General features: G+C 42.4%; 1 protein-coding gene across 5 annotated transcripts in view; it reads left to right on the top strand.

Annotated features, from left to right (window-relative positions):
• epb41a (erythrocyte membrane protein band 4.1a) overlaps positions 1–17,047 on the top strand; it is a 58,322-nt gene extending 41,275 nt beyond the window's left edge. For 3 of the 5 annotated variants that reach the window (XM_046059191.1, XM_046059189.1, XM_046059187.1), the window contains 2 exons: positions 7,622–7,684; positions 16,705–17,047. In XM_046059191.1, the coding sequence (XP_045915147.1) occupies positions 7,622–7,684; positions 16,705–16,893 (252 nt within the window). In that variant the 3' untranslated portion in view covers positions 16,894–17,047. The remainder of the gene's footprint in view (positions 1–7,621; positions 7,685–16,704) is intronic. The other 2 variants (XM_046059190.1, XM_046059188.1) reach the window with 1 other exon arrangement.
• The last annotated feature ends 7,636 nt before the right edge of the window (positions 17,048–24,683 follow it).

Below are 24,683 nucleotides of genomic sequence, written 5' to 3'. Positions count from 1 at the left end.
CCCTCCTCGCAGGGGCGTCACTCCAGGATTTGTGTGATGCGGCTGGCTGGGCCACCCCTCACACTTTTATCCGGTTTTACAGTCTGGACCTGCCTTCTGCACCCGGCACCCGTGCGCTCTCCTCCTAGTCATGCCGTCAGGTTCTGCACGCTGGGGGCAGGCGGGGTTTCGGTGCGGCCTAAGTGGGTATCTCGTTCCCAAAGTGTCGTCACCGACGCAGTTTGAGTTCCCTCGAAGGGGAACGTCTCGGGTTACGTATGTAACCCTTGTTCCCCGAGAAGGGGAACGAGACACTGCGTCGGTCCGCCATACCTCACCCCGCCTGGAGTGCCTTGCTTCATAGAAAGGGCTAATGTGTCCTATGTGCCAGCGTGCTTATATACCCCCTCCGGTTACGCCGTCACACACTACCGTTCTAGTAACACCAATAGGATTGGAGTAGTTTCATTGATAGTTCAGCCCTGCCACGCCCAGAGGCGTTCCCATAGTGTCGTCACCGACGCAGTGTCACGTTCCCCTTCTCGGGGAACAAGGGTTACATACGTAACCTGAGACGATAGATACATAGAATTGACAGATATTTCCCCGAGCTGAAAGAGAGCAGGTGGCCAAAAACACTACACCAAGGAATGCTAATGTTGCTCTGTAAGTGCTGTATGTGTGAATAAGATACTGTTTAACAAATCATCAAGTTCATATTGCGAACTTGGCAAAGTTAGCAGGTATACACCTGGTCAGGTGATGGTGGTCTCTAACACTGGTCTCTTACACTGGTTTCAGATTTGTTCACCACAACCCCAGGTGCAGGTAGTTTGCGCAAACCATAGACCAAGCAGAAACTACTGTGTTACAGAGACTGTGTTAGCTGCCCAACGAGGTGCCTCATGTAAAAACACTCAATTCAGCACTGAACAAATCCTGCACCACAAACACAGTAATAATAGGGAATTTACAACAGCCGCCCCCAGAATAGCCTAGCTATTATGTAAAGACTACTAAATTCCCGAAGGTGCTGATGGAGTCCCTGGACTGGTTCCGCCATCATCTGAAATGACAGGCAGCTGGACCAGATGTGCTACTGGCCGCAGGTAGGTCTTCTCCCCGACTTGGACCTCGGCCGACCGGACACAACCATCTGCACTCTCGATCACCTTGACGACCTTCCCGATGGGCCACTGCGCTCTCGGAAGCTGGGGATTGATAACCATGGCAACCGTGCTCTGGGTGATGTCATCAGTGGGCCGCCGCCACTTCTGCCGGACTTGTAGGGAAGAAAGGTAATGTCTAAGGAACTGAGCCCAGAAGTGGTCCGCCATCATCTGACAGTGGCGCCAACGTCGTCTTGTGAGGGTGTCAGGAGCGTATGACACTTGTGGTAAGGAGGCGTCCCTCGGCCGCATCAGCAGCATGTTAGGCGTCACTGGATCAGGAACAGCTATGTCTGACGATACATAACCTAAGGGCTTTGTATTGAGGATGCCCTCGACTTCGATCAGAAGGGTGAGAAGGACATCTTCATAGAGGGATTGCGTGCCAACAACCACTTGGAGAGCTTTCTTGACGGACTGTATTTCACTCTCCCAAGCTCCGCCGAAGTGAGGCGCTGCTGGTGGGTTGAGCTGGAATCTGGTTCTTGGCGAGTCTCTCTTTTAGATCTGGGCCCATAGCTGCAAAGGCCTCTTTAAGCTCCCTCTCAGCCCCTCGGAAATTAGTCCCTTGGTCTGAGAGTATCTCGGCGGGGGTTCCTCTTCGTGCTATGAACCTTCTCAGCGCCAAGAGGAAAGTGTCTGTGTCGAGGCCTGCTAGCAGGTCTAGGTGGACACAGCGTGTCATGATGCACTTTAAAATCACTCCCCATCGCTTCTCGTTCCGGCGTCCAACTTTGATGACGTATGGACCGAAACAGTCAACTCCTGTGGAGTAGAAGGGGGGCTTTAGGAGTCGCAGGCGGGCAGGAGGAAGATCTGCCATCATGGGGACCGAAGGATTTCCTCTCCATTTGGTGCACTCCAGGCAGGTTCTCTGATATTTCTTCACGGCCTGTCTCCCACGTAGGATCCAATACTGCCATCTGAGCTTGGTGAAGACTCTGTCTGGGCCCGGGTGGAGCAGACGTGCGTCCATGTCTTTGATGAGGAATCTTGTGACAGCATGCCTGGGATCAAGCACAACTGGGTGGATGTCAGTAGGACCGGATTCAATGTGCCTAAGTCAACCTCCAACTCGAATAAGGCCAGACTCTTATCTCTGGAGCAAGTGAACTCAGCTTGCTGCTGGGGGACACAGGGTTACCAGCTTTTAGGCACTTGACTTCTTCAGGAAAGCTCTCTGCTTGGCTGGTCTTTAGCAGGTGGACCTCCACGTGACGGAGATTAGGAGGAGGTGATGATGGGTCTGCGGCCGCCCCGTGAAGCAACTGATGCTTAGCCTTAACCAGGTTCGCCCAGTAGTTGAACTGTGAGGTGTCTAGCAGTGGGTCTGGAGAGCGTGTTTGTGTGTGGCTGCAGAAGATTGTCTGCTTGAGCTCAGAGGGATCTGCTGGGTTGACGGATTCTGGAACCGAAGGCCATTCTTGTGGTGGAGAGCGGAGGAAAGCTGGACCCTGGATCCATCGATTTAAAGTGGTTAACTCGGCCAAGGTCTTACCCCTCGTTAGGTCGTCAGCCGGATTGTTTGTCATATCTACATACTGCCAGGTGTGAGAGGCAGTCAGGCCTTGGATCTCAGAGACCCTGGTCCCAACGAAGACCTTGAACCTGCAGGACTCAGATGTCAGCCAGGTCAGGACTGTAGTTGAGTCGGTCCAAGTCTCCCTGATGTTTAGAGTGAGCTCTCGATGGATGAGGGAGGACAGCTGACGTGGCATTGACTGTTGGCGTTTTGGGGCTACTCTCGACCTGGCCATGACAAAGAAGACGTGAACTGCATTGTTGATGGTGGTTGTGGTGAGATAGGCGACCGAACCATACGCCTGTTCCGAGGTGTCACAGAAGACATGGAGAGTGTACTCTGTAGCTTCAGTAGCTGGTTCCAATGGAGCGTATGTTCGGAGAATGGACACACCAGCCAGTTCAGGAAGCTCACTCTCCCAGCTCGACCAGGCCTCGATGATCTCTGGAGGAAGGTTAGGGTCGTCCCAGCTCCTCTTCTTGGCCCACAACGTTTGAACGAGAACTTTAGCTCTTGTTGTGTAGGGGATGATGATCCCAAGCGGGTCATATTGCCGGGCGAGCACCTTATAGACACATGGTGAGTGCATGGTGAGTGTTTGACTCTCTGGAGGAGCTGTTCATTGAGTGAGAGGCCGTTACGGACGAAGGAGCAGTCCCACATGAGACGGGGCTTGCCGTTGTGGTGAACGAGGTGATGGGGTATGAACCATGACTCATTGGATGCCTTCAACTCATCTTCACCGAGCTTGACTACACAGCCTCCACTGATGAGCTTCTGGATCTCTGCCTCGTATTGTTTAGCTAGAACTGGGTCTCTTCGTAGTCGCCTCTCTGTGCCACGGAGAAGGGGCATGACTGCTTCAGGTGTGGCCTTGAGTGGTGGTGCCCCTTTGATACGGAGTAGTGGTGTGGCGTAGCGGAGTGTGTCAACCACTTTGACTCTTTCAGTGCGTGTCTCAAGGATGTTGATGGCTTCTTGGTCTAGACGGGATCGGACTGCTAGCTTATCGTTTCGAAATGGGAGGATTTTTAGCTGCCAGAAACGTTCGATATGTTGGTAGAGGTCATCTGGTGCTGGTGTGAGGGAGGTAAAGTAGCAGGAAGCAGCAGTAGAAACCATACTGTCTGGACCTTGAAGTGCCCAACCGAGGCTTGTGTAGATTGCTGTTGGGCTGCCCTTGGGTTCAACTCTCACTGGCTCTTCAGCTGTGATCAAGTGTGTGCAATCTGTGCCGATTAGTATCAATGGTTGCACTTCACTAAAGTCTGGGAGTGGGCGGTCCTGTAGAATGCGATAACGTTCCTGTAGTGGGGGCATGGGGTAGGATTGCTCTGCTAAAGCTAGTTGGCCTGCTGTATAGGCTTCTTTAATAAGGTGGCGCTCTTTCGGGTGTGCTAGTGGGGCTACACAGAAAGACACAGATTCACCAGCAAGATGGGCGACATCTTGGCGGATGGCGCGGAGAGTGAGGGTCTCTGCTTTACCTTTGAGGCCTAGACGTTGGGCAGCAGCTGGTAGTATTATTGTTCGTTCGGCCCCATCATCCAGAATAGTGTAGGTTTTCAGTGACTTGCGGCTGTGACATATTATGATGGGCACCACCTTGAGATATACCTTTCCTCCTTGCTTAGAGTTGCTGAGGGTGGCTTGGTCATGTGGAGTGATGAGGTAGACACGTGAGTCTGACTTGGCAACGTTGTATAGAACTCTCAGATGAATTTCTTGACACTCGCTGCGTGGTTTCTTTAAGGTGCATGCTTCAGGCTGGTGGCTGGTCCGACCACAGTTACGCGCTTACTACGTTCGAGCCATATCCTGACGTCATCTGGTGAACGCTGTACGATGTCAGTGCACTGTGACAGATAGTGCTCTGTGCTCTTACAGAAAAGACATAACTTCTTGGACCTTTGTGACTTGGGATTAGAGCGGGCTGTCTCTGCAGTATGACTGTTATCAGCTTCGGGTTTGTCAGGGCTGTGATAAACAGACACAGACTGCATTCGGGGCTTGGAAGCTGGAGCGTTTCTGTCTCTCCTGGAGACACGAGGCTCTTCAGGACGATGACGCTGTGCCATTTTTGCAGATAGTCTTTGAGCTTCTGCCTTAACTTTGAGCCAATTAGCGAGGTCTCTGAGGTTGTAGGGGTTGAGTCGACTTGTGTTGAGACGACCTTGTGTTTGGAAGTGCTCTACAAAACTGTCTCTCATATGCTTGGGCAGCTTACTAAGCAGTCTGTCGACATGGCCAGTTGACATAATTTCTGTCCCACTGGGCCCCTCTAGTGAAGTGAGCATTCCTACTAGCAAGTCAACACTGAGGGCGAAACTCTGGAAGCCTTTGGTGTCTCCCGATCTAACATCAGGGGCATTTAAGATTGTAGCAATCTCACTTTGTGCGAGCTGATGTGGTTGTCCATACTGGCGCTGTAATGCTTCCATAGCAGCCACGTAGCGTTGGGTATAATGTCTGCAGGACTGAGCAATAAGCTTGGCTTCATCCAGGACTAGGTGCTCCATGAGTACCTGGTACTTGTAGTGTGCTCTGACAGCTCTGTGTAGGGGCCAAGCAGGTGGTCTAGTGCCATTTTGAGGTCGGTGAATTCTCTGTCACTGTCACAGACCAGCTTGGGCAGTTCAGGTACAGGAACAGGCTGCTTCGGCATCTGGAAACTGTATTGTATACCTGAGTAGAAGGACCTGGCATTATGGGCACCGGCTGGTAGAAAGGCTGCACTGCGGAAGGAGGCTGAGGCTGGAGAACAGGTTGTAGAGGCGGACCTGGTGATAGCTTTGTGACTGGATCAAGGGCTACGCTGTAATAGCTGGTGGAGGCTGGTACACAGGCTGTGGAACTGCAGCAGGAGTGTATGACAACTGGTGGTATGGTGCAACGTTACTTCACAGAGCTGTGGGCTGAAGCACAGGGAGCAGTGCTGGTGGAGCCAGGGGTTGGCATGTTGGCGTTATCACAGTTGGAGATGGCTGGTATACTGGATAGGTTGGAGCTGTGGAACAGGGCTGGTATTGGACTGGCATATGAGTAGATGGGCTATTATGCTGGATACTTGCAGCCGTACTCACAGGATGCATTATTTGATAGGCAGGTTGGTATGATGTAGATGCTGTTGGCTTGGGGACTGGTGCAAACTGTGATGTAGATGTTAATGTAACTGGAAGGGATCAGGTTAGAATGTCACTTTGGCCATGGCTCTGGCTTGAGGTAGTGGATGTTATAACTTTGGACAGTAATACTGTACTTGCAGCACTGGCAGTGAATGCAGCTGCTTGTGTGCTTGGCCAAGTTGTATCATCTGGCAGGAAGTTTGGGTTAACTTGTACTGATCGCTGTGATGCTGGAGAACCTGGCTCGCTGAGGCTGTACACTGTGAGGATGGCTTCGCAGGCTGCTTTCACTTAGGGCAGGAGATGGCGGCCTCTCCCACACTGTTGGCAAGCTAAGATATGTACTAGCTTGTGGTGTTGTGTTCCACTGGCTCACCTTATCGACTACTGCTGCAGGGGAATGATAGGGTGGGTGTCCGAGTGCTCGAAGTAGCTGGCCATCTTGAGAAGCAGACCTGGTCTGCAGGCTGAGTGACTGCAGATGCTGTGCACTGGCACCTAAGTTTTCATCCAGATGAGGAGCAGTATAAGGCATGAGGGACTGAGGGAGGCTGAACTGGTAGCCCTGGAGGTAAGCTGGTAGCTGCCGTGGCCGTCCTGTCGCTTCACTTGCGATAATTGATGTTCTCATTGTGTCCATCTTGCTGATATGGGTGAAGTAATCCGGCTCGAAGGACCAGTGTTACGGAGAGCTAGGACTGTATGTTGTTTTAGGGGAATTCGCTGGAACACTTCATCCACACAAACACTCCGATTAGAGAGCAAGGCCGGAAACACAGTAGGACAGTTAAATGTAAATGTAAATGCTCCGTACTTGTATAGCGCCTTTCTAGTCTTTTCGACAACTCAAAGCGCTTTTACACTACATCTGCATTCACCAGTCACACACATTCATACACTGAGCCTAAGTGCTCAAACGGAAACTAACATTCACACTCACTCATACACTGGCGGAACAGCCGCCAGGGGCAATTCGGGGTTCAGTATCTTGCCCAAGGACACTTCGACACGCAACCAGGGGGAGCCAGGGATTGAACCGCCGACCAAGACCAAGACTAGGTTAACTTGGCTTTACTGATGAAGCACAACTCCAAATTACATACAGCTCTGTGTTTTTGGTTTGCTGTTTACAGTTTGATTTGTTAGAATTTATCTCTATTGTCTGTTCTGTCTGAGACTTTACATTGGTCTGATTGACTCTCTTCCTGTACTGGTATCTGCAATAAACAAAACACAATATACATACTACAATACTAGCTTAAAGAGCACATGTTAACTCTAAGTTAGCTTTAGCTTATTACCAAGTTGTAACGTTAGTAATGTTATGTTATATTAGCGGTGAAATTCGCTAATATAACACAAACTAATTAGCAATAATTAGCAGATCGGCAACGGCTCAATATTATGGACCCCTTAGCTGTCCAACGAGGTGCCTGATGTAAAAACACTAAATTCAGCACTGAACAAATCCTGCACCACAAACACAGTAATAATAGGGAATTTACAACATACTGTATATACCAAGAGTATAAAAATAGACTGATAGTTACTTGATACAGTGTAATTTACTAATACCAATGGTTAAAATTCAATAAAACAGAAAAGGCCAGAGCAGGAGACTAAACTACATTATAGTTTACTAAAACCACAAGAACAGCACAAAACTAGGTTCCTGCAGCCCTATAGCTCTGTTATTTTTTGTGATTCATGTCATTGTCATGGTCAGTGCTGGTCATTGGATTCCACTGCAAGTCAAATATTAAAATGTTTAAATGAATTCAGCATTATTTCCAACCAGATCTTCCCCTTTCCCTCATTTTCCACAGAAAAGAGCTAAGAAACTTGAGGGTGAAACTATTTACATCAGACATAGCAATTTAATGTTGGAGGTTTGTATCTTCAGTCCTCAGATATGTGTTCTGCCTGTTTGCTGTCACTTTTTTCTACCTGGATGGATGCTGTGTTTTACTTTTTGCTTTGACGCATCTGTTTTTCTTAATTTGTTGCCTTGTTTTCAGCTTGACCCTAAAGGCTTGGCATGCACTATTTTCCTCTCTGACTGTCATGCAAGTAGCTTCACTTCATTTTGACATTGTCATTTCATATTGTCATGGTCTCTTTTTTAACATAGATTAAAGTTTAAACTGGTAATGCAGCTTGGCCTTTGGTGCTGAAACAAACATATAAGTGAAAATGTCTAATGTGAACTAAGCTATGCATAAATACAGTACCGTGTATATATTAGGCAGGTGAGGAGAAATGCTTTAACGTAAGAGCACCTGCTATAATTGTTTAATCATACAACTGATGATTTGGCTACAAAATTGTGCAAATGTACCTAGAAGAACTGATGCTGTTTGGCAAAAGGTGGTCACACCAAATATTGATTTGATATCTATTAACATGTCTATTTTGAAGGTGTTCTTACTTTGCAAAAGTTTTAGGCAGGTGTTCAAAAATTGTGCACAGTGCTATATATAAGCTGGACTCACAATACACTTTCTTTTAAAGTCAACGATACATATGCCTATTTTTTTATTGATCTCCAAGAGAACAAATACACAAATACAATGACATATATGAATCTTCCCAAAAGAGTGTTGGCAAGTACCAGTCCATTGACAGGCGTACCAGTCCTTAAATATGTTATCTAAATCACGTGATGTTTAACACTTAACGTCGTGAAACGGTCGTAGTTTGGTTAGGTTTAGGCAAGAAATAAGTCCTGAGTTTACTTCACCCATTCATCCACCCCAACACCTCCTTCTGCAGATTTTATTGCTCTTTATATGACCTTTACATGACCTTAGTGACGAAAGAAATCAGGTGATGTACCTGATTTCTTTCGTCACTAAGGTCATGACCTGAAAATATGGGTCATAAATATGGGTCGTAAATAGCTGCTCCATAATCAACCTATACAGCCATTTATATGGTGAGGACGAGCTAGTATTAAATGTAAAAAAGCGCGGGGGGATTTTTACATTAAAAACGTCCTATATGTAACTATATCATCAGAGTCAATGTAATTTATTTCTAAAAAATTAGGTAGACACACCGTCCAAAAATCTCTCTCTCACTCACAGTACACAAACACTGGCACAACTGGTCACAGTAAAAATGCATCCAGTAAAACATAGCAATAAAGACACGGCCTAATCTGCTGCTACATCAGCCTTTCTATCATGATTACATTGGATCCTACAGTTTTATCAGACTTTCCTTGCCTGTTTAATGCCCTCTTTTAGATTGCACACAACAATTTTTATGTCTTATCAGGGATAGTTATCAGAGTTATTTTTGCTTAATGAAGCTCCACCAGAATCACTGAAGACATTCTACAATACAGGCTGAGGCAGGTATTCTACACTACGCACGGCTTCACTACCCCCTTAAAATATGACAGAATCATGGGGCGCCTGTGGCTCAGGAGATAGAACGGGTTGCCCATTAATCGGAAGGTCGGTGGTTGGTGGCTGTTCCGCCAGTGAATGAATGTTATTTGTATAGCGCCTTTCTAGTCTTTTCGACCACTCAAAGCGCTTTTACACTACATCTGCATTCACCAGTCACACTCATTCATACATAGCCGCCAGGGGCAATTCGGGGTTCAGTATCTTGCCCAAGGACACTTCGACACGCAACTAGGGGGAGCCAGGGATTGAACCGCCGACCTTCCGATTAACGGCCAACCCGCTCTACCTCCTGAGCCACAGCCGCCCCTCAGTGTATAAATGTTAGTGGATGTAGTGTAAAAGCGCTTTGAGTGGCTGAAAAGACTAGAAAGGCACTATACAAATACGCATTTTACATTTAGTCGTGATGGCGTCTAATCGCCAAAGACTCATCATATTTCTCATCTTTATACAATAAATATTGTTGACTCTCAATGAAGTCTCTCCTGATTAAATGTAAATTTGACAGCGACAAAATTAATGGCTTATGTAGATCATGTTGAAATCGGTTTGGTTTAATGACGTGTGAGAGAGCAAGATGTAGCGAGTAAATGTAATAGATACCAACCTTTCCAAGAGCAGTAACACAACATTGTGTCTGCCATCAGTCCTTCTCTCAGAGCTCTCCAATGAAGAAAAGCTACACTAATGATAATCTGCGTTTGTCCTCGCTGTCGAGGACTGGACCATCAGAAACTTTTCTTAGGTTTTTCTGCCATAAGCTTTGTCATATTCCTAGTTGCTTTACCTGATTCAATCAATACAGCTGCTCCAGAGCCATGTAGATAGAGAGTTATGTTATTTCCATTCAATTTCAAGTGGCTTTAATACAATGTTGCCAAAGCATATTAATACACACACTATGCAATCATAATAAACATAAATTAATAAATAAAAAAATAATAAAAAATAAACAATTTTCAATAATAAATGTTCTCCTAACAGGACCTTATTTTTGAATAATGGCAGATCGTTGCTCCCCCTTTCAGCTCTGGCAAAACAGTCATTGCTGGTTCATGTAACATGCCAGTGTGGGAATGTCACCACAGACACCAGATTTAAAAACTCTAATAAAACTGCAAAATAAAAAGAGATTTACCTGGCAGTGATAGACTTAATCAGCATTGTGTGACCTTGTTAGGCATGGCAAGGGCTTGAATGTAACAGACGTTCATTTATACATAAAAGTCCCACACTCCAGCTTTACGATCAACTTTACAGTAGTGTAGTTCTCACTATCATTATTTGGACAAAATCAAACAACTTTAAACTTCACCTTACTGATAAATTAATAGCAAATACTAAAACAATCAAAACGAGTGGCATAGCTTTTCTTGTTCTCCCTGTGAGTCTAGGGGACACCTGCCTCCTCATACCATTTAAAAAAATAATGTCACATGTTTCAGAAAATAGTCACTAAAAACATTTAAGAAAAACTGAACTGGATTTTTCACATGAATGTAAATGAATGAGCAAAACCTTAACCTGACCTTAGCAAAAACTACTATTAGTATTACTAGTATAATTACTATTATACTACTATCTTACCCTAACTGAAATAATTAGAATTATGAATAAAGGGGTGTGTGTTTTGTAGGATGTGCACATACAGAGTTAAAGACTCCTAAAGACTCCTGGTCCTGTGTACCAGCCTCAGAAAAGTTTCAGTACCTGGCCTACTGTTCTGCCATGATGTCCATAAACCTTTTCAGGACACATTGTGACTGTTACAATAAATCTCTGCACTGAAAGGGTCTATTTTCAGAGTGGACCCTACAGAGAATTTACAAAAACATTTTTTTTATTTGTTACTATTCTAACCTGTTTTCACTCTCACGTCATCTGTATGGTTGTGTTGTTAAAACCCCTTGGTGTCACTTTTTAACACACTGTGAATCCCATTAGTGTAATTTTTCAATGATGTAAGTCAGGAGACAGAGTATAAAGAGCAGCAAAGTTGGTGTAGGGATGAGGTCGGAGAGGACAAACCCACGACTTTCACCGAGGACCGAGGAGTTCATTTACCATGTAAAAATCATTGTTGACTTATTTTTAACTGAGTAAGCAACGTGCATAAGCTATATGTAAGTAGTATGTAGTAGTATGTAAGTTTAACCAAAACCATGATATTTTTCTAAACCTAACCAAACTGCGAGTGTTTTACACATTAACCATGCTAAATTGATGTAGCATTTATATTGTTGTTGCACAGTGCTTACATAATAATTAAGAAATGACACTACAGGGTCTTAACAAAGCATCTATATGTGATGAGTTAGGAGTTAGAACATGTTGTACCAGTCATGTATGTCTTTGGCTGCGTTCAGACTGCAGGCCTTAATGCTCAATTCCGATTTTTTTCCAGATCCGATTTTTTTGTTTGACAGTTCACATTATTGTTTAAATGTGGCCCATATCAGACTCTAGTGTGAACTGTCCACGGCCTGAAAGTGACCTGCATGTGCTGAAGAATAAAATGACATCACTGGAGCACGCTGTCTTATGGAAGTAAACAAGTCACAGAGGTTACCTCCGGTTAGCTCCTATTTTCTAACCCTCCCAAATTTCACAGGAGACTCCCGTGTTTCATTGTCCTCTCCCTGTTTACTCATGGGGTCACATCTCTCCCAACTTTCTGTCCTTTGCATGACATTCACTACTGTTTCTGGCTTCCAACGCATATGCTCCACAACTCTGTTGTGTATAATAATGGCTTATGTGGAACTTTTTTGTTCATCGCTGCTCCGTCCGGTGGGGCAACAGTTGCTCTAGAGTGACGTGAAAGTCGCCAGGCTCAGGTCGCACTTAAAAAAATACGATCTGTATTGGGCCACTTTCATATGTTGTCCAAATCCGAACTGGAAAAGATCAGATTCCATGTGACTTGGACTGTTCACACTGTTATAAAAAGATCAGATCTGAGTCACATATGAGCAAAAAAATCGGATTTGGGTCACTTTGGCCTGCAGTCTGAATGTAGCTTTAGTGATGTCAGTCTCTTTTCATTTGAATTTTATACATGGACCAAACTCCCCAGCAATGCTCATGCTGTATTTATTGTCTGTCTGTGACTCAGAACTTTTGTTTCCATAATTACTGTGTCATTGTGCTGTATGACATTCTCTATTCAGTTTATATAATTTCAGAGAGAGATGACATGTTACATTACTACAGCGTGGAAACCCTCACATTGGTGAATTTCCCTTTTAAAGCTGCATTAATCAATATATTTCATATAGCCATTGACTCAAAAGACTACCTCACAAACCCTCTGAGAATTATTAGCATTCTCTGCTGTTCTCTGTTTCTTGACCTCTTCAAGCTCATAGTTATGTTTTTTACAGCCACCTAGGTTCTGGGTAAAACCTCAGCATGCTACGTATGTGACAAGTCAGCCTCCTCTATATGTATCTGTACTGTATGTGTTTGTTTCTCTGATTCAGCCTTCCATCTATATCTATATCTAAAATAGTAATTTGAAGCTATTTCACATGGCTGTATATGATTAAAACAATAGTCACATTTTTGGAAATAGCTTGGTAACCATCAAACCAGGAAGAGCAGATAAATTTCACCTATGTGTGTCCAGTACAGAGATACTGTAAACCAGCTCTACCATAACCCTGCTTCCAGTTAAAGACTACAAACAAAGCATATAATAATTAAGCTGTGATTCCACAAGGAAAAAAAGTCCGCACACTGAATACTGTAAATGTCCCAAAAGCATTCTACCTTCAAGTTCTCTGTCAGGTCAAGACAAAAATGACAGCTCTATCTACAATAAGGAGATAACACGATACAAAATCACACCCATCATCCAAAAACAATTACTATTTACATAACACATGATTGTCTTAAAAAAGGCTGTAGCCAGTAGGCTATAAGTACTGAAGTTCATTCTTCCTGAAAACAGCAGGGGGAAAAAGTACACTGTTCTTAAGTTCTTTCACCCCCATTCGTAATATATTTACATTTTTGGGAACTTGCATTATTCAGTGTACAGACAACTTTTTCTTTTGCTTTATGTGCTGCCTCTGTATGGAATGTCAATTAAATCAATATAAATAAATGAATATGACAAAGAAATAGATACTGAAATATAAAAATGTCAATATAGTTGATAAAAAGGTTTGTATTTTACTACTTTTATTTATTTCAGGAGACTTTTATTTCATAATGCCACATTTATTTCCCAGCTCTTTACTTTCATCTGTTGTATTCAAATTAAGGCGGTTTGGTAATCTCTCAGATTCAGACAAGACTGGACGGACACAGCTTCCAAGACCAACGGAGGCTAGTTTGACAACAGGGAATGCAGTACTACTGAGCAGGTTTTCTTGTCGTGTTTGACACCAACCATTCTGACGTGTCGTACCAGGGTAATTACCCTCTTATAGGAAGTGTGCCCCTGGCCGCTTGAGCATGCATGAAGGTGAACCTTCAATTTCACCTAAGTACATGAATAATATTTGCAAAGTAGGCTAACACATCTATCAAAATAAATGCTTTAATTCTTCTGTACATGTTTTCGAACTTCATATTATTCATTGCACAAAAGAGAGACTGTCCAAGGCAATCATATATTTTTCCTCGTATAGTCTGGTGTTATAATTTACCACAGAATCGATCACTTGGTCATCCTTGGTTATGTTACTGTTTGGAAGCTAGATCCAGACACGCTGTATTCTTTTGTAAGGGAATTTCTCATTTAATTTGCGAGGTCTTAATACTTGGAAATAGCCGTCCTTTAGATATTGAGGGATTTGATCTGAATACCCCCAGCTTAAATGGTAAATAATAATCATAATAATAATACATTGCATTTAAATAGCGCTTTAAATAAAACAAAGCAATTAATGTACTTACCAGGCTATACATGCTGTCTGCCAGAATATTTAACCCCCACTATAATGCACAGATGATGGCCTTCTATACTAAAATGAAAAATTAAACAATCCACATGTTATGTCTTTTATTTTCATTTATGTCTTCACTGACTGACACTGACGGCAGCTACAAATAGCTAGTAGTTAGAAGTTACTTTAGAAACTCCATAAATAACAGAGAGTTGAGGGAGAACAGGAGCCAAAGCCGGCAAGAAAACTACCCGTGTATGTGTACTGCATTCCCTGTGGTGTCGTTAAACCGCAAATTGGCTTCCATCGGTCTCAGAGGCTATGTTAGGTCCACAGTAGTGATGTGTTGTAGGAGGAGTCGGCTCTTTTAAGTGAAAGACAAACCAGTAACATTTTTAAACATATTTTGGCTCAAATTATTTCATACAAATTTAATTAAAAATGTGTCTGTACAGAGTTATACTATAATAGTAATACTGTTTCATTAATAGTGTGTTGTTTTTGTTATACAACAAGCCAAATGATCTGGCTCACTAAAAACAGCCATAATAGGTCTTGCTGTTGTCATAATTACTGAGTGCAGAGGCAGGAACCCAAATGCAGACACTGGACCCAAATGCAGACACTGGTGAGGAGGATGGAGTTCAAAAAGGTTTATTAAAATAGACAAAACAGGTTTACATAAAGCACAAGGCAAGAGTCCAAACAAAAGGGGTAAATCCAAAAAATAGGTTAATCCAAAAGGGAACAATCCAATAAGCCAAGGAAACAGAGCTCGGGCAGAACACTCACAAGTGACGAGGAAACAACAAGGACTAAACAGAGCTCATCCGGTGGTTTCTAGTTTTGCGTGCGTTGTGTTATGAAGTGTAGGCGCAGACCAGGATATCTTTGGAGGTGATCTCCGTTTATTCTCTCTCTGACACATGTAAATACACAATTATGTTACAACTTCAGCCCCTTTTCCATGAAGTACAACAAAAGGGCGTAGTAAATCAAAAAAATACAACTACAGAAAACATACCCGACAACAGATGTAAATACACAATCCCTCGGTCAATTGTTATGTTACAACTTCAGCCCCTACACAAGTTAAATGACAAGGGAATATATTAGCATATTACACAAGTTTAAGCTAGTAGGCTAAAACATCACAACTTTCTAAGCTGGTTACTAAGCAGTTTACCTCTTCCATGAAGTATAACAAAAGGGAAGAGGCAAGGGTGGGAGACCCTGTTTATAGAGGGTTGTCCCCTGAAAGTGAATGTAGGGGTACAGAAACTAAATCACAAACGTTCCTCTTATTGACACAGGAGATCTAACTCGTCAGGTGATCACTATTTACATAGAATATTGTGTAATTATAATATTACATATTTGACTCTGTTACATGAGCACATTAAATACAGGCGTAAACTAGCAGGGAGGGAGTGCAGAGATGAAACACATTAAATAATCAAGCAACAGGAAACAAAGACAAGGACAAGGACACTTCATATGACCAAAGGAAATAAAGCACACAGAAACACAAGTAAAACAGAAAACATGGAAAGACTACATAACTGAACAAAACCTGATCCAGGCCAGGGAACGAGAACACAGAATAAATTACACACCAACACCAAGGACATAAACACATGAAAAAATGATGAAAAAAATGCCATGATCAAGAATCAACCAGGGAAAAATTACAACTCCTACCATAACCCAAAACCCATTACTACAACAGCTGATCTATGAGAAAACCACACTCTTCATTTAAATATAATAGATGGAGATAAAAAAAACAGTGAAAAACATCCTTTGAAAAATAAAAGACAATTTATTTATTGAACAACTGACTCATGTATATATTTATATTTACATTTATTTATTCCCTTATTTATTTCATAGCCATATTTATTTATTTAATTATTTATTATGATTTAAATGGCATTCCATATCTTTGTCCTGCACCTGTAGCCAACTGTTGTTGGATGTGTACACCATTCACCTTCCTTGCTTTGGTTCTGTCAGACCTGCTCACCATATGCAGGATTTTCAGAGAAACACGACACTTCCTGTGTTCATTGTTAAACCGGTGCCGTATTAAAAAACACTCAGGCATCCTCTGCGCTTCTGCTGCTTTTCTTCTGATATCATGACCCACAGGAGGGAGATTTAGAAATGGCTTTAAACTCAAAATCTCAGTGACTGCTGCTGGGCTGAAATTTGGATCACAAGAAACAGATGCAGTCCAGTGCAGTCTGGTGTCTGGTTTGTCTGAAAAATAAACAAATATATTCTTCCATCACCTCAGCATGTCATTGAAAATAGGCAGGCTCAATCCAAGTATATGCCTGTGAAACAACACAAAGACATACTGCATTTAAGAATAATTTGTCAACATATTGACTAAGAGTGGCAGATTGTTCTTACAACTTACTTTTCCAATCTGGATGATTCATTATGTTTGACTATTTGTCTCCTTTCCTTTACTAATATAAACATTTATTTTCCATATGGGACTATTTTCTTTTCACTTCCTTTTCCCTTCTTCTTACTCAATTACATTTTTACTTCCATCAATCTATTCTGACTGTTACATTCTTGTTGAAGGACATGGATAAGACCCAGACTGAGATCATGCGTCACCACACTAGCATCAGTGAGCTGAAGAGGAGTTTTATGGAGTCGGTACCGGAGCCTCAGCCAAGTGAGTGGGACAAGCGTCTTTCCACCAACTCGCCTTTCCGCACAGTGAGCATCAATGGCCAGCTGCAACCAGCGGTGAGTCCAGCAACCTGAAGAGGAAATACACAGCAGCAGTACTATTGACAGTGTCAGATCATCCATATAGTCTGTCAGTAAAAAGCTTCCAAGTTGTTGAAATGTGTGTTTCTTTATGTCAATTTAGCTATGCTAGCAGATTCATCTGCTTCCAGTCTTGTGCTAAACTAGGCTAAATACACCCTATCTTTGTGCTGTATTATCACATTTGTACAGGTACCTCCGACGGTCACATGGTAAAACAAATACCAGTTATTTGTGTGCGCTTTCATTTAATTGGTATGCCAATTAAAACTGTCTTCAAGAATTGTAATTTCCCCCTTTTGTCCTGAATACCCAATGCAAAATGTACTTTTTTTCCTTTTACGAAATAACCCCTAGTTGGCCATAGCATCTGCTTTTCTAAAAGATAAATGCCCAGTAATGGATCCCTGACTTGCTCAATTTGTACAACGTGAAGTATAATTATAAAATGTAAAAGTTAATCACTTACAATTGTCCATAAAAATCCAAGGAAGGTTAAAATCAAGACTAACTGGACTTGGTTGAAGGTACTCGAAGACGTTTCATACCTCATCCAAGAGGCTTCTTCAGTTCTGATTGACTGTCTAAAGAGTCATGAGCATGGAGGGAGCCTTCTGACTGACCGGTAGGGAAACTCAGCTATTATATAACCTCTGTTCTCTATAATTATATAACCTCTACCTCTGTGGGGTCGTTGTCCACGATGATCAATACCACTGGTTCGTTGGTGCTCCTGGATGTTGTAACAACAGTTGTTATGGTCATTAGAGCCACTGAGGTCAAGTCTGAACGAATGTCATTGGCATCATCACTTGACAGAGATGTCTTTGAGCTAGAGTCCAAGTCAAGTCTCAAGTCTTTGAGCTAGAGTCCAAGTCAAGTTTCAAGTCTCTTGTGGTTATAATGAATTTTACATCACCTGCTGCGTTCACACCAGGCTGCTTTGAACACTGCATATCTATAAGGAATTCTGTAATTGTAACCTGTTTATCAATTACAGAGCACAACAATGTAATGTGCAACGCGTCTACAACTAATTACAGCTAAACTACTGTAAGTCAACACATCCCCCAGACTCTCAAACCAGTGTAATGTTATAACTAAATAAAACTGTAACGTTACATGATCAACAGTAAACCTGTAACCTGTTTGCAGCCAATGTTAATAATTAACATGATGGCAGCCAGCGGGGCGTAAATGATTACATTAATCTACTACCACAAGTTTGGCAAGTAAACAAACGCTCATTCATAGTTTAATAACGAACGACATTCGGACCAACCTCCCGTAGATCGTAGCTAAAACAACAAGCAAGCTAACGTTAGATGACCAATGCTGACCTAAACATGTTTACTAACCTCAGGCTTACTACCTATTTTGCGTTCCGTGCTTCTTTGTTTGGGTCTTGTTTAATGAAGTTTTAATGCAAAGGTTTATGATGAATGGCACAGCAGCTGCCGGTGTTTGTTGTCCTCTCTTACGTGTGGCAGTGCACAGCTGATATGTAGCCTGTATGTGTAACGTAACCTACCTACGTTACACATACATTTAGGTAATGCAGGGAGGGCAAGCTCATCAGATGTTTCCTAAAACAAACATTCTCAACCCGGGTGTAAATGGCTTCCGTGACACCTCTTTCAAACTATCCGCACCTTGTGGTCCTCAAACTAGTGTCCTCTATCCTTCAGATGTAAGTAAACTGCTGAGTCTTGACCTGAGAAGCCTGTCTTGAGCCATGCATTTGTGATGGCCTACACTAGATTTCTTTTCTTGTGTTTGGGTGTGCGGTCTTTAGGGTGGACAAGTATCGCCTTAGCTTGTTCTAGGGTCTAAAAAACACAGGAATGTAGTATTTACTGAAAATCCTCCTGAGTTTCTCTGATACTCCAGACACCTATGAAATCACAATGTTGTTGTGTCTTCTTTTTTTTTTTAAATTTCACACACAGAGATCTTAAAAAGAAAAAATACATGCGAGGGTGTGGTAGAAGCTTATGGCTTATATACCCAGAAACCATACATATCCAGAAGACATACATACATTAAAGATAAAATCCAAAATCACAATAAGAATTTAAATATTAGTTATAATAAAAATTGCAAGTATATATATATGAAGTAGCCGCCACCATTTTTCTTTCAACTCAAACGTTATTTTGACAACAGGGCATTTCTAAGTCTTTTTTTGTACACAGACAATGACACAATCCATTAAATGCACATTTTCATTCCACAAGATAACTCCACAATAATTTATAGAAAACTGACCACGGGATGTTTTATAAAGAGGAAGATGAAAATTCTTAGCCTGTCTAGTTGAATAATTATGGAATTGGGAATTATTAACAAATTAATATCTAAAACTATAAAGTAGATTCAAATATCTCACTTTAAAAACAAATGCCAAGGTTTGAAAAATGTTGATGTCAAAAATAGTCAACACCTTCAGTTTAAAAAAGAGAGGTGCACTTGTCTAAAGAGTTGCTAATCTAATAAACCGTTTCTGGAGCCGCAATATTTTGTCAAGATAAATTGGAAAAGTACTTGCCTATACAATATTACAATATGGTTAATATGGTTAAATTAAACAATAATATAATGTTAAGAAAAATGTTTTGTGGACAAAACCAACCTGTTCTCTCCATGAGAGTTTTATCATCCATTAGAAAACCTAAAAAACACGTTGATGAAACTTTTATTAATTCTTTATTATGAATACGGACTTTAATTAGCTCACTGCCATATGACATGGTTCGAATTATGTATATATATATATATATATATATATAATATAGCGGACTAGCCTAGCTGCTCTGTGACCGCTCAGCGAAAGAGATGTCGGCAGGGCAGCGTGTCTGTTTATGTAACACGCGTTCCCCGCCGGTGAGCTAGCAACGCGCCTGTGCGAGTCCTCGTGGGCGCGCTGGGTATGCAGAACTACAATAGACTACTGCATTGCCAAGTTTCCACGGTAAGAAAAGCTCGTTTCTCGGCTGTCACGTCGTGGAAGCGAACCATTATGGCCGCGCAGACTCGGGGGTCAGGCTAGCGAAGTAGTAGTGGCGACTCCATCCGTGGAGGTGGTGAATTCAGTGAGCAGTTCGCCTTTTGCTGAAGAAAAAATGCTGAGGCAGTAGGGACACTGCTATTTATACGTCACGAACGTATCGGTGCACAAATTTCAGTGGGCAAGTGCGTGCGTGTGATTGGAGGAGGTAGTACCCATGGAGTCCAGTAGAGGGCGGAGCCTGTGTGAGATAGAACTGTTCCTGAGTCTGTTGGTTTTGGCGTACAGTGCTCTGTAGCACCTACCAGAGGGCAGAGGCTTGAACGTGTTTTGTCCGGGGTGAGATGGATCTGCAGTGATGTTTCCTGCCTGTTTCCTGACTCTGGAAATGTTAAGTCCAGAATGGAGGGCCGTTGTAGTCTGCTCCTGTCCTTTTTGGTGGCAGATCCAAACCAGATGGAGATGGACGAGCAGAGAACAGACTGAATGATGGCTGTGTAGAAGTGGACTAGCAGCTCCTTAGGCAGGTTGAGCTTCCTGAGCTGGCGCAGGAAGTACATCCTCTGCGGGCCTTCTTGATGATGCGAGCGTTGGGCTCCCACTTTAGGTCCTGGGATATAGTGGAATCCAGAAACCTGTAGGATTCCATAGCAGACACAGGGCTCTTGAGTATGGTGATGGGGGGCAGAGTGGGGGGGCTCCTCCTGAAGTCCACGATCATCTCCACAGTTTTGAGCGTGTTAATCTCCAGGTTGTTCTGGCCGCACTAGAGAGCCAGTTGATCAACCTCCCGTCAGGCTCGCTGCGAATGACACTCGACTCTGTAGCCCCTCTAAAAAAGGAAATACTAAAACAAAGACGGTTAGCTCCATGGTATAATACTGAAACTCACAAATTAAAGCAAATATCGCGGAAACTTGAGAGGAATTGGCGTTCCACCAAACTGGAAAATTCTCGTTTAATCTGGCAAGATAGTCTTAAAACTTATAGGAAGGCCCTCCGTAATGCCAGAGCAGCGTACTACTTGTCATTAATAGAGGAAAATAGGAACAACCCCAGGTTTCTTTTCAGCACTGTAGCCAGGCTGACAGAGAATCACAGCTCTATTGAGCCAAGTATTCCCATAGCTCTCAGTAGTTTCGACTTCATGAGCTTCTTTAATGATAAAATTCTAACTATTAGAAACAAAATTCACCAAGACCTGCCCTCAACTGGCACGACTTATCTCTGAACTCAGGAACCTTAGAAACAGCTGTAAAACCAGATATATGTTTAGACTGCTTTGCTTCCCTCAATCTTTACCAACTAACTTCAATAATTTCTTCATCTAAACCATTAACCTGCCTCTTAGACCCCATCCCGACTAGGCTGCTTAAAGAAGTTTTACCCCTAGTCAGCACTTCTATACTAGATATGATCAATCCATCTTTATCAACAGTACTTTAAAGTAGCTGTAATTAAACCTCTTCTGAAAAAGCCCAAACATGATCCAGATGTTTTAGCCAACTATAGACCTATATATTCAATTCAATTCAATTTTATTTATATAGCGCCAAATCACAACAGTTATCTCACAGCGCTTTTCATAAAAGAGCAGGTCTAGACCATACTCTATGATGCTATTTACAACAGTTCCCACCAAGAGCAAGCACTAGGCGACAGAGGCAAGGAAAAACGTCCTTTTAAGAGGCAGAAACCTCGAGCAGAACCATGGCTCAGGGTGGGCGGCCATCTGCCTCAACCGGTTGTCTATCTATATCTAACCTTCCATTTCTCTCTAAGGTACTGGAGAAAGCAGTTGCTAAACAGCTGTGTGACTTTCTACAGAGCAATAGTTTATTTGAGGATTTTCAGTCAGGATTTAGAGTTCATAATAGCACAGAGACAGCACTGGTGAAAATTACTAATTACCTCCTAATTGCATTAGACAAAGGACTTGTCTCTGTACTGGTTTTATTAGATCTTAGTGCTGCATTTGATACCATTGACCATCAGATCCTATTACAGAGACTGGAACATTTCATTGGCATTAAAGGAACCGCTCTAAGCTGGTTTAAGTCCTATTTATCAGATCGATTTCAGTTTGTACATGTTAACGATGAGTCCTCCATGCATGCCAAAGTTAGTCATGGAGTTCCTCAAGGATCTGTCCTCGGACCAATCCTCTTCACTTTATATATGCTTGCTTTAGGCAATATTATCAGGAAATATTCCATAAACTTTCATTGTTATGCAGATGATACTCAGTTATATCTATCGATCAAGCCAGATGAAACTAATCAGTTAGCTAAACTTCAAATGTGCCTTCAGGATGTTAAAACCTGGATGACCTGTAAATTTCTAATGTTAAACTCAGATAAAACTGAAGTTATTGTTCTGGGGCCTAAGCACCTCCGTGATGCATTATCTAAAGATATAGTTTCCCTTGATGGCATCGCCCTGGCCTCCAGCAACACTGTGAGGAATGTTGGAGTTATCTTTGATCAGGACATGTCGTTTAAGTCTCACATTAAGCAAATTTCAAGGACAGCCTTTTTTTCACCTACGTAATATTGCCAAAATCAGGAACATCCTGTCTAAAAATTATGCAGAAAAACTAATCCATGCATTGTTACTTCTAGGCTGGATTACTGCAATTCCTTATTATCAGGCTGCTCGAAAAAGTCCATTAAGACTCTTCAGCTGATCCAGAATGCTGCAGCACGTGTTCTGACAGGAACCAGGAAAAGAGATCACATTTCTCCTGTCTTAGCTTCTTTACATTGGCTTCCAGTAAAATCCAGATTTGAATTTAAAATCATTCTTCTTACCTACAAAGCTCTTAATGGCCAGGCACCATCTTATCTTAAAGAGCTCATAGTACCTTACTACCCCACCAGAGCACTGCGCTCCCAGAATACAGGGATACCTGTGGTTCCTAGAGTCTCCAAAAGCAGAATGGGAGCCTGCTCTGAAAATGGCCTTTCTGCACACTACTGCTCCACCCACACAGGTGTTGACATCAGACTAGAGGTCTAATCAGCCAGATTAATTGGAAAAAAAACTGTGTGCATGTTTGTGTGTGTGTGTGTGTATCCAGGGCCTTTAAAAACAGAACTTAAAAATTAGAACTGTATACTGATCCTCCACTTGGTGCTGGTGGGTTTATCCATATCATTCCACTGCTATAGCATGACTGAAGTTGATCGCAGAGGGATCAGACACTTCAGGAATATTTTTATATTTGCTGGTGTGTAGGTGGCTTGTTTGTGTATGTGTATACCTGCATACAGAATAGTTGGTTGTGTGTCTGAGGTAAAGGCACTCTATTCTGGTGCTTTATGGCACAGGTTGCAGTTGGTCAACACTGCCCTGCATTTTCTTTGTGAGTGATGTCAATAATGACACCTGGTGGCCTGCTGTTAACAAGCAGCTCTACAACTTCACCAGATTGTGCTCAGCTGTAACATAATGGGTTTGGTATGCTTCAAACTAACTAGCTTGTATAAAGTTTTGGACAAGACTTGATAAATCATACAAATAGGGGCTTACGCACACTTTGAGACAGTGTCTTCTGTAAGGCCTTCATAGTGCTCCTGAGAGATTCCAATCCTGTGTACCTTTTCACCTCCACACACCTGTCCAATCTTTTTGTGGCTGTGATTGTCAATTTTGGAAAAGTTACCAAACTTGTTGGACCCCCAAAACACATTTGGGGTGGCGAAGTATATGGCTGCCTCACATAGACAACCACTTTGTTTGAAGCATACTGGCACATTTGTAGGTGGCCCATCTTGGATCCCATTCCTTTAACCCGAACCTCCTCCCTTACCAATGTCTCAGGGCTTGACATTAACTTTTTTGCTCACTAGTCAATGTTTTTTGTTGTTGAGAAATTACATTTTATATGATTATATATATTATATATGATTATGTAGTTGACTATGGTGTGCTAAAATTTACTACCATTATCATTAGCTCCGATAAGGTTGTGTGTAAAGCTCCTTTTTTATGAAAACATGTAGTCTGTTAAGATAAACACGTAAAAAGAATAGCTTCTTATTGTAAATAATAAAATTGCTTGGGTGTAGAAGATGAATTGAAAAGATAAAAACTAAACCCAAAAAAGATCAGAAACACTGTTTAAATATGTATTTATAACAGCAGAAAATACTGTCAAATACAAAATCCACAATGAAGACAACAGGATTAAAATTTATGTAAATTTATGATTTATGTTTCTCATCATGAAGCTCTGGTAGCTCTGAGTAACTGGAGATACATCCTGAAATGAGTATACAGGTCTTTATATTCACATGCTCCGTATTTGTATAGCGCCTTTCTAGTCTTTTCGACCACTCAAAGCGCTTTTACACTACATCTGCATTCACCATTCACACACATTCATATACTGAGCCTAAGTGCTCAAACAGAAACTAACATTCACACACACATTCATACACTGGCGGAACAGCCGCCAGGGGCAATTCTGGGTTCAGTATCTTGCCCAAGGACACTTCGACAAGCAGCCTGGGGGAGCCGGGGACTGAACCGCCGACCTTCCGATTAACGGCAAACCCGTTTTTAAAACACCACCATGTCCCTTAACCATGAAGATATCTATAATTTTATAGCATTAAACGGCACTTTCCTCCTGGCTTTTCTCCATCTCAGCTCTGCCTTTTCTCTCTTCACTGCTCGGTCATGCACACTCACGCACTGACTGACGTCTGTGTGCATACGACCAGTCAATGTCAATGTCAATTTTATTTCTATAGCACATTTAAAACAACAACAG

Source organism: Micropterus dolomieu, linkage group LG09 (genome assembly GCF_021292245.1).
Source record: "Micropterus dolomieu isolate WLL.071019.BEF.003 ecotype Adirondacks linkage group LG09, ASM2129224v1, whole genome shotgun sequence".
Lineage (NCBI taxonomy): Eukaryota > Metazoa > Chordata > Actinopteri > Centrarchiformes > Centrarchidae > Micropterus > Micropterus dolomieu.
The sequence above is the reverse complement of the archived record's forward strand: the minus strand, read 5'-3'. Positions and strand labels throughout refer to the sequence as shown.